This window comes from Phalaenopsis equestris, unplaced genomic scaffold, assembly GCF_001263595.1.
Source record: "Phalaenopsis equestris unplaced genomic scaffold, ASM126359v1 Scaffold000053, whole genome shotgun sequence".
In the NCBI taxonomy this organism is placed as follows: Eukaryota; Viridiplantae; Streptophyta; class Magnoliopsida; order Asparagales; family Orchidaceae; genus Phalaenopsis; species Phalaenopsis equestris.
In genome coordinates, this window is record NW_018164495.1 from 504,288 (window position 1) to 515,787 (window position 11,500).

Here is an 11,500-nt window from a genome sequence, read left to right on the forward strand (position 1 = left end):
TGGTCTGTTGATGGCGAGGTCATTGTAAGTCCCCTCATATCAAGAGTTCGATTCTACCGTGACGTAGGGGCTCTGAAATTTTAGGCACATAACGCGAGCTCTAATCATGGGGCCAAAAAGCGCATGAGAAGTCAAAATTTGGGCCTCTTCCAAATATCGATTTCCTTATCTAAAAAAAAATGTATGTATGTACGTATGTATTATCTATAGATGTATGTATGTATATATATATATATATATATCACATATATGTATACACACATACAAATCTACATAAAAAGGACATTTACATGCATACGAATTGATTGGTATGAATGTAAATAAATGCCCCTTTTTTGTTTATATGCCTAAACATATAAAATTAAAAGGGGGCATTTTTATTTCTGTGTTTAATTTGTGTGTTCATTCAATTGGTTTTAGTTTAATAACTACTTAAATTGGTAAATTAGATTGTGCAATATACAATTGAATTTATATCTGCATTACGGTGCAGTTTTCGAAATGCTTTTCGACGACCAAATGTCAAGATATCATCATTTTATTTTTTAATTGAAGGCTACATACGTCAGTTAATTGACTAATGGCTAACTGATGGTCAAACGTCGGGCTATCGAAAAAGATGACCTAAATCTTACTGGTTTCGAGCAACGACGTTTTTTTTTTCTTTTGGCATGAACCAATGGCTTGTAATCGTCAGTTATTTAACCAGTAGCTAACCAATGATTATGCTTTCGAAAAAAACTTACAGCCAACACCATTTAATTATATAACCTACAGATAATTGACTGCTAACTAACAATTATGCTTTTAACATAAACTTACTGGTTATATCAATCAATAAGCCATCGAATGATAAAAGCTATCAAAAATGTCGATGTTCCTAGACTGACAAGCCAAAAAGCTACACCCTTTTATTCATCATAAAATCGTATGTTTATTTTAACCAATGATTTTTTTCTATTTACCTACTGCTTTTGACGTAAAAAATAGTTTGAATCTTTACAATGTAATGATAGTGTTAAATGTTTGCTAAGAATGTTGACGTTGATGCAGTCGACTCATAATGGCCATGAATGCCAACACTTGATATTTAGAAATTTGTGATTAATTTTTAGGCTTGGTTTGTAAGAAAATTTCACAACTTTATCCAACTAGCTATATCATCATAAAAATAAGAGCCGATAAAGTGGAAATCTTGAATCGTATTTTATTTATTTAAAGTGTAAAAAGGAATATATTTATTGGTGCTAAATAACAAATCATTAATTTTTAAAAAGTAAATTAGAACAATTAATGACAATAAAAAAGAAATCATGAGTATTGACAAATTTTATAGATGAACAATCATTCCATAATTGATATAAAGAGAGCACAAGTAGTTTTTAGAAGAGAAAACATTTTGTGACTGATAATTTCAACACTTCGCATAGAAACCAATACCATCCACTTCTCTCTTCCTCACTTTAATATGGGGTTCTTATTTTTTTTGCTGCTCCATAGGAGAAAGTCCACAATGCTTTTTTTGAAATGGTAATTGATCAAAACTTGATACTGAGGAAAATCTGAAGAGACTTGGGTCATTCATCCTCCATCCTCCATCCTCCATAGGGAGAGGGTAATAGAACACTTCTCCTTCTATATTGAACATTTCCACTAACTTCATAAATCATTACAAATGATAAGCTTTAAAGCATGGTTGACGTTGGCTAATATATTTGACCCATTGTAATTGGTATGAATTTTGAAATTTTATCTCAATTCCAACTCGAAGCTAGTTGTCACTTAGTTGTAGCACGCATCAATATTTTTGGAGCTCGGATGAAATGATGAGTTGTTGATGAGATGGATGGCTTATTGCCTCAATGAATTGGTCCTTGGCTTAGACATTCTACAAAAGCTACCATTCTTCATATGATGATTGTTGCATCAAACATTCAAGTAATTTGGCCGCTACTTAATAAGTTCGAAATATTAACCTGAAGATATTTACGAGCTATGTAGTATTCAAGTAATTTGGCCGCTACTTAATAAGTTCGGAATATTAACCTGAAGATATTTACGAGCTATGTAGTAAAAGTTTTGGAGCAGGATTTAACCACGATTTTAGCTAAATTTTGAACAAGTTAAATCCTCAAATCTATTGAATCAAGGTTTCTTTCATTTTCGACATAATTCCCATATCTAGTACATTTGACTAGTCTATAAATTTAGTAAATTCTAGAACATGTGAAGAGAAAGAATGACACGAACAGGCTCATCTTTCTCAATTATTTTGGGTAGGGGTAGGAGTAGATCAAGAGGAGAAAAATTGAAGTTTCAGTGGTCGCCGTATGCTGCGGTCCTATCGTTGCCTTCCTAACTAGCTCTAATCTCAATTATATTAGGAGGGTATAAACACAAAGGCAGTGGATTTAGGTGTAACTAGGGGAGGGGGAGACACATCGGTGAGGGTTTCGGGTAAAAGACCGAAGAGTCTTTTTAGGCAAAGCTGGGAGAAGGGGAATTATGTAGGTGAGGGTTTTAGATAATAGAGAATATTGCATTCAAATTTTGTACCATGAGGACTACAATAATATAGGGTCATTTGAAAATTGATGGGTTCGGATTTTTGCAAATTAAAAAAAAAAAAAAAAGAAAAAAGCTATTTTTCCAAATGACCGCCCCAAAATCTTTTCATTCATTATTCTGGAGCAAAAAAATATAAAAAAAATTCAAAGGTAGCCTACAAAAATTTAAGTAGATGTTAATTATGTAAATATACAAGAATCCAGTGATATGTAGTAATCTTAAAATAATAATAATAATAATAATAATAAATCTGAGCAGCAGAGTGAGAATTATATCTGAGTAGCAGCGTGAGAATTATTGCTTGAAGAAAAAAAACAAAATTCTTTAAGCCACCTCAAAATAATCGTGACAAATCATTTTGAACATTCACAATTGTTATGATTTCTTGGTCGAGATTTGCCGGTTCATATAAAATTATGAAGAACTCCGTCATCTTTCCAAAATTTTATATCCAATATATCGATTTTTTAAAATAAAAGAATTTTTTTTATTTGGATTTTCTAAAATCATTTGGACAATTAATTTAAATTAAATTAATTCAAATTTATTCAACATAGTTTAAATTAAGTAAAACTAAACGATTAAATTAGTTTTTATGAAGTTTAAATTTAATGTAATTATATTAAAGAAGGGGCATTTACATGCATCGATTAAATTAGTTTTTATGAAGTTTAAATTTTATGTAATTATATTAAAGAAGGGGCATTTACATGCATACCACCCAATTCCTTTGTTTTTACATATTTAACATCTAAATTTTACTTTCTACTTGAAAAATAAATGAAGAAAAATCATGAAAAAATATAAATTAAATAAATGCAAAAAATTAAATAAAAATAGCTGTGATGTCGGCGTGGCGATTGCACTGATTTTAATTTTTTTTTTTTTGTAATATCGAAATCTTTAATATATATTAAAAAAGTATTTAGTTTTAAAATTTGCCCTAGAAATTATCAAACAATTTATTAAATTCATTGCTAAATAAATTATATTATACTTGATTATTTCAAAGATTTGCTAAATTTGAAATTATTTAATAAATCATAATAAGCAATAACCTAAATCACAGAAGCCGTCAAACATCCGCAGAAAATTAGTTCGTTAAGGAACACGAAACAACCCGTCAACAATGATGTCCGTGTTGCTTCCTGAAATCTTCTTATTAATTTTCATAACGCCAACCAAAATCATCCATTCCTCATAAGTCTCCATGGTCTTTAAGCCAGCTTTCTTCTCCAACAATTTCAGATTTTCCAAGAAGGTTTCCTCTTTCACCCTCATCCCTCCGTTCGAGCTAACGCCAGACGTGTCGAACCAGGGAAATGACACCAAACGAACAACCACGATAGAGCAGCGCATACCACGTTAATGCCGGAAAAACGGTCAGCTCGCAAACAAAAGGGATGAGTTCCTTCGCCCCTATCCTCTTCTCGCTGTAAATATGTAAAAAGATATTGCACGAGAAGGCGACCAGGAGGGAGATCAGCGCCAGGATGAACGATAAAACCGCGAAAAAAAACTTAGTCGGGAGCGATCGCCGAAATTCGGTCTCTTTGTACGACGAGGTAATCAGCGACAAGAACAGAACCAGGGCCGTGGCGGCGCAGGATAATCCGAACACGAATGCGTTCTTGAACACAACAAATGCCGCCCTGCCGTATATATTGCCGCCACCTACTCCGTCGCCGGAGCCAGCAGGAAATTGAAAAGCTCGAAGCAAAGACGAATGCTGCAACGAGGCCCGAACAAGTCTGTCCCAATTGGGTGAGCTGTTTCTTCCCTTTCCTCGCCATCGTTTTGTGCTTCTCTGAGAAGCACTCCTGCGCCGTCTTCTCCTCTGCGTTGCGACTATACCGAAGGTCTCTGGGCATCAATTTCTCAACTTTTTCAAACCATTGCAGGTCTTTCAGCATTTGGAGAGGGCCAGCCACGTCCTCATCGACGGTCACTTCAGCGGCGTAGTGGAGAATCGTGTTGTTCATGTCGTCTCTTGCGTACAGCAGTCGCGAAGGAAGCAGGGGATTTCTGCCTCCAAGTTTCGACGCCACCAAGTCGAAGATTTTCTTGCTTCCGAGCGGGATGGCAACCTGAATTATATTTCTTCCTTGGACGTCGAGGATGTTAATGGACTGCGGGTAGACTTCCAGGATTTTGTTGACGTATTCGTAGAGTCCCAACCTGGCGCCGGTTATTAGCGGCGAGTCGTTCCAGCGCTGAAGAGCAGCGTCGGAGATTTCCTTATCTTTGTCTTCTTCCATTTCAAATGGTTCGTCCAATTCAGGGAGTTCGCGGATGTTGAAACTTCTGCTCTCACCAAATTGGCCTGTCTTCCCCAAGGAGATGAAGCTCCAGTACTCCACATCTCCTGCCAAACAGTCGATGAGTGCCAAGGTTTCCATATGGTGTTTCTTTTGATTCTCTAAATACTTTATTCTGGGGAACACTGCATCATGATAAATTCATGCCGGGATATCAAGATTTATTATTATATTTATCAGTTATTTGAACAATGATTTGTGGAACTCACTGAGCTTTAGGATAACCAAAATGAGCAGTTTCGCCCATCCGGCTGCAATGCAGAACCAAGCCCCGATAATTAATTTACCACGTGAAATGGGAAGTATGATATAATTCATAACATTTGGGGTTCTGGCAACGGATTTAGAGCGGATTTAAGCTAAATCTTGCTCTCATTTTGGACGGAATGAAAGCACTGATTTGATAAATCTTGTCATATGATTTTTCCTTCAGAATTTAGTAAATAACTTAAATCGCATTCGTTGCCAGACAGCTCCTTGAAGATACAGAGGAGTATTCTCTTCAGGCAATAAATAGAAATATTTTTCAATAGATTTTAAAAAGCAGAGTTAGAATTTATATTAATTCATGCCTGCGATTAGAGGCAATTTGAACAGGTTAAACACTGTGCCGTAGTTTGGAGGAGAGCTTGTTTTCTTATGAAGCTGTGGGTTCTCCTCGTCTTGTTGATTCTCAGCTACAGGCTGCACATCTCAATAGCATAATGAAAAATGAAGGATAAAAAATATTAAGAAATCATTATTGACTCTTCTTTTTCTTTTGCTCGAGAAAAAGCCATGAAAGTGAGGCACTCTTAGCTTTTCCATATTACTATTTGTTAAATTCTTTTAGGATGTAAAATCTAGTATTGTTTCATCTTGAATCCATATATGTTGGGAGAGAGACCTTATAAATTGAAGAAAGTGGAAAGCAACAAAGAAAAGAACTTTTTTTTATCTATACATCTCATTGGGTGCCTTTATTTTTGCACGGATACATTAAGGAAAAGAAATAAAGAATTGCTACACCCAAAGTCGTGTTGTATGAAGACAACTAAGAGTTGTATCTAATGGAATACGGTCATCGGTGTCATACGACCCAAAAATTGGAATTGACAGTGATAGATAGGATTTCGCTTCTTTGCATCTCTCATGCAACCTTAAAGGATTTTTTAGTGACCTCGTTCATATAGTTTGGTCAGTATAGGCAAGCTTGGTGAAAGAGCTTGATGTATACAAACGAGCTTGGTGGAAAATCTCGAAGAGTACAGACGACCTCGATTGAGGAGCTTGATGAGTACTAGCGAGCTCACCAAGTCATTCTGAGAGGCGAGTTTTCTAGTAGTGACTTTGGTAGATGTGCTTTGCGAATACAATATGTCTTCAGGTGAGTGATAAGCGGGCTCGATCCATTAGGCCCAAAAGGTCTATTTCGTGTTTGGGCTTTCATAATAGCATGCACATTCTACTTTTATATGCATATTCAGTTCCTCGATTGTCTTAATTCTTCGAACATAAGCTATGCGAAGAATAAGAGAATGAGAAGAAAGTTTGTTAGCTTTGTGCATCATTAGAGAGATGATAGGATCACAACAACTGCTCTGCCCGATTGGGATTCGATAATACACCTATTCATACTCAATCGAAATGGTGCTTTACACCACCAACAGGCTTGAACTTTCCTTCCACTGGGGGCTTTGGAGCTACACCTACGGTTACTAGTAACGATGGCTTTTCAGTTACTGCGGATCGTATCCCATTCAGGTGTCTTCAGTGGTGGATCCAAGTAAGGTTCAAGGAGACAGTTGCCCCCCCTTAAAATTAAAATTTTTTGAAAGGGCAATTTGGTTTTTTTGCTCTTCTGAAATATTACTTTGTCCAATGTTACCCTAACCACTTCCACGTTGAATTTAAGGGGACAGTTTGCTTCCATCAAATAATAGGTTGATTTCGCCCTCGGGTCTTTACTTTTAAGGTAGTGGAAGCTACTAATTCTCTTTTTAGGACCTACCTAGGGTGTAGAATAATTTCTTCTAGTCGGGCTACCCTAGGAGAGAACACATGTTATTGAGTGAGAGGTGATAGAAGTGACTTATCTCCATCACTAAGAGGTCCGTGCTCCAAGGAAGTGAAGAAAGATAGCACATAAAGAAGAGTTTATGACTTCCCTGTTAAGGAGGATACAATGATTTTGATATTTTTCCTTATTAGAGAATAAATGTGATTTTATCAAAAATGGGAGCCATGTGGATATCCTAATGCTCGTTGATATGTTGTTTTTCTATTACAAAAGGAGAATCAGAGTGTCATTAACGATATTTTTGCGATGGTTACAAAAAATATGTTTTAATGACTCACAACTATTATACTAAGGCAAGGGAGATACTTATAATTCTATGAAAGTTGTTAAACAATTATGAAAGCTTCCATGGATGAACCGGGTCTACTTGTACACGGCTTATTAGTTATAAATAATGAGGAGCACTTGTAGGGAAGGGGGGAGGAAAAAAAAATCAGTTTGTTGGAGAAAGAAGAGGATAGCTTGTAGAGAGTGAGGAGAGAATCTTGGAGATCTTGTATCCAGGCGGTTTGAGAGAGAGATAATGTCAAGATGGGAACTCATTTCTCAATGTAAAAGCTATGTAAATCTTCTTTATTGCCTTAGTGGATTTGATGGTTGATTTACCTCCCGTGGATGTAGATCCTATGGATTGAACAGCGTAATTCTTGGATGTTCTTGGTGTTCTTGGTTACATTCTTGTTTTCTTGTTCTGAGTTTTTTAAGCTAGCATTCGGTTCTTTGTGTTACTCGTGGTGAGTTTCTATTGCAGAGGAATTGGTTAGAGGAATTGGTAGTTTCATCTTTCGGCCTGCAGGTGTTAGGCGGTTCTATTATTTTCTTCAACAATCGGCGTCGTCTGTGGGAGTCCTAGCCACGACAATGGGAACCACCAAATTAGACTTTGAAATTCACCGGAAAGAATGATTTCAGCCTGTGGATAGTCAAGATGAGATTCTATTGGTGCAGCAAGGTATCACAAAATCTTTGCAAGGGTCGGTGACATTGCTTGCTGAGATGTCCGAGAAAGAGAAGAACGACTTCCTAGATACTCACCAAGGGCTGAGGGCTCCTTGGGGCTAGATGGAAGAAATCACTATTCAAGATTTTGTAATTGAGAGTCAAAGTGGAGAATTGTTACAATGACTCACAATTATTAGACCGAGGCAAGGGACATACTTGTAATTCTATGAAAGCTGTTAAAGAATTATGGAAGCTTCCATAGAAGAACTGGGTCTATTTGTGTAAGACTCATTAGTTATAAATAATGAGTATCACTTGTAGGGAATGGGGGAGGAAAGAAAATCAGTTTGTTGGAAAAAGAAGAGGATAGCTTGTAGAGAGTGAGGAGAGAATCTTGTAGATCTTGTATCAAGATGGTTTGAGAGAGAGATCATGGCAAAATGAGAGCTCAATTCTCAATGAAAAAGCTATGTAAATCTTCTTTATTGCTTCAATAGATTTGATGGTTGATTTCCCTACCGTTGATTTAGGTCCTATGCACCGAACCACATAATTCTTATGTGTTCTTGGTTACATTCTTGTTTTCTTGTTCAGCGTTCTTTAAGCTAGCATTCGATTCTTTGTGTTGCTTGTGGTGAGTTTCTATTGCAGCGGAATTGGTAGTTTCATCCTTCGGCCTGCAAGTGTTAAGCGATTCTCTTTCATCAACAAAATTATACGTCAACTCAGTGTGTGGTATATAATAATCGTGTGAGCCTTGTCAAAGCCATAAATCAAAACCTATGCCTTCGCATTCCTTTCTTTTCAGAGAGACTTAGTTGATTTTGATATGGTGGAGGAGATGTCAAAAGAAGAGATGGAAATTCATGAAAACAGGTTGACAGTGATCCTACAACAAAATTGACAAAAATGAAAGATCAAGATTTGAAAAGAAAGGATGACGAGGTTGAGAGCTCGAAGACTGTTGAGGGGGAAGAAATATTGGATCATCCTACAAAAAATATTTCGACTGTGATCCTTGTTTTGGGAACTGATTTGAATGAGACAGCCTAAAAAAATGCTAGCACCGCCTGCTCTAAATCCTATCTTTAAGGAACAAGTAACTTGTTGAGAAATTAGGGCGAAGAAAAATAATAATTGACACAAATCCAGAATAACACACAGAGATTTACAAGGTTCGGCAAAGATACCTGCATCCTCAGGAGCAGAGCGACGACTTCCTTTTAATATTTAGAAAAGAGTACAAAATACAAAATTTATAATCTCATAATTTCAGAGGCTCAGAGACTCGCATAAGCTTACAAACATGACATATATATAACAATATAGTACAATATGTAATTACTTAAATTCCCCATGTACCAAACCGCGCGGTGTTGCCCCCACACCCCCAACCCACGTAATGAAACTCCCACGATTCGACAGATTCTTCTGCTCCACTCCGCTCGTGGGCTCTGCTATGCTCCAGCATCTATCACATTTATGGTATATGAGTCATACTTAACAAATCTCCACATTGGCAAATATCCAGCCCTTTTAGGAGAAATACATATATCCAACAAATCTCCATCTTGACGAATATCTTGCCCCTTAAGAGAAATATATCATGGAGTTTCTTATGCACCAATGTGGGTTGGGTCACCACGCTTCCACTCGCTCCCCCCAACCCACTAAATTCCAAGAGACACACCTCTTCAATTCCAAGAGACATCTCTTCATTCCAAGAGACTCCAAATTCTGATATTATGAGTCATACCTAACAAATTTTTACTTTGGCGAATATCCAGCCTTTATAAAAGAAATACATATACGCAACAAATATTTACCTTGACGAATATCCAGCCCCTCCCTTAGGAGAAATACATATGCCTAACAAATCTCCACCTTGGCGAATATTCAGCCCCTTAGGAGAAAATGCATCATGGAGTTTCTTATACACTAATGTGGGTTGGGCCATAAGTCCTTTTAAATAATCTCTTAATTAAGATTCCTTAATTAAGTTTCCCTTAATTAAGTTTCTAAGAAAAAGGAATTTCCCTTGATTAAATTTTCTTTAATTAAACTTTTTGAGAAATCATTTTCTTTAAACTTCCAAGAAAAGCTTCAACTCCGCTTTCCAGAAAAGTTCATTTTTCCTTCCAGAAAAGTTCTGCTTTCCTTCTTAGAAAAGCTTCGTTTCTGCTTTCCTTCCAAAAAAGCTCCACCCCCGCTTTCATTCTAGAAAGAAATCTTTTCTTTCTCGAGTGTAGCAGCAGATTCCATTCCCTTGCCTATTCTGAGTGATGGAAAATCTCTAGAATATCTCTGCGCTAAATTTCCTTTTATGCAGACTTTCCTTTTCATCGTGAATTTCCTTTTTCCTCGTCCGCCATTCCAATTCTGCTCCTCTGCCGCTCGCTTGCTCGAATTTGCCAGTCAAATGGTCGCTGTTCACTGCTTCGCACGAATCCTTCGTCCTCGCGACTCTCCTACTCGTCAAACTACACAGGCAAATCGTCGTGCGAATCTTCTGCTCGCAAACCCCTCGACACTGTAGAATACGCAAACCGCAGAAGAGCAATTCCTCTGCTGAACCGTCCGAAGCCCTAGCCGCCGAATTCCCCGACCAAAATCTTCTTTGTTCTTGCACCGCCAAAATTTTTCTTTCCTGCCCTAGAACTTCACTTTGATACCACTTTTTGAGAAATTAAGGCGAAGAAAAATAGGAATCGACACAAATCCAGAAGAACACACAGAGATTTAACTTGGTTCGGCAAAGATGCCTACATCATCGGGAGGAGAGCGACGACTTTCTTTTCAATATTCATAAAAGAATACAAAATACAGAATTCAACCCACCTAGGGTTACAGACAGAACATATATATAACCCTATAGTATAATATGTAATTACTTAAATTACCCTTGTACCAAACTGTGGAATGTTGCCCCCGCACCCCAAACCCACATAATGAAACTCCCTCGATTGGACATATCCTCCCTCCACTCTGTTCACGAGCTCCACTCCGTTTCAGCATCTGTCTCATTTATGATATATAAGTCATACCTAACATAACTAAAGCCGAAGGTTTTCACATGTGCTCAAATTTTATATCCCTTAGATGGCTGGTAAAAGATCCAACTTTGTGGTTCTCACGGAGCTTTTTGTCCTATGTCTTTTCACATGCTTTGCTTTTATTTCTAAGATTTATGTTTATCCATCTCGATGCATTACTGTAAAGGTATCAGTCGATCAACTGCCTAACCCAACAACTCTCCCTAAGGACGATCCCGTTGATGAAAGAATAGGAGAGATAATGGAACACACTATAGGCTTGACGATTGGAACAATATCGCCTACAGGCGAGCTCATAACTGAATATAATATAAGTCACTTGGTAATGTTTGGCTCAGTGATACCATGATTATGAGTGCTAGAGTTTAGAGTTCACGTGTGAACTTGTTATAATGGATCTCAATATTGATGATGAAAGGACTTTTGGGGCGGAGCTCAAAGTCTTTGAAGGAGTATCAGCAGAGGATGAGCCGATGATCAATGTTGAAATCCAACAGTCGGTGACAGCAGTCGTATTTGTTTCTTAGGTTGTTCAATCTCCCAAACATAGAAGGACCTTA

General features: G+C 37.1%; 1 protein-coding gene across 1 annotated transcript in view; it reads right to left on the reverse strand.

Moving 5' to 3' along the window:
* Window positions 1-4,006: 4,006 nt before the first annotated feature.
* The window catches only part of LOC110019182, a 10,358-nt gene continuing 2,864 nt past the window's right edge, over window positions 4,007-11,500 (reverse strand). The window contains exons 4-6 of the mRNA XM_020716765.1: window positions 5,459-5,570; window positions 5,096-5,137; window positions 4,007-5,011 (exon numbers count right to left, since the gene is read on the reverse strand). Coding sequence (XP_020572424.1) covers window positions 4,089-5,011; window positions 5,096-5,137; window positions 5,459-5,570 — 1,077 coding nt within the window. The 3' untranslated portion in view covers window positions 4,007-4,088. The remainder of the gene's footprint in view (window positions 5,012-5,095; window positions 5,138-5,458; window positions 5,571-11,500) is intronic.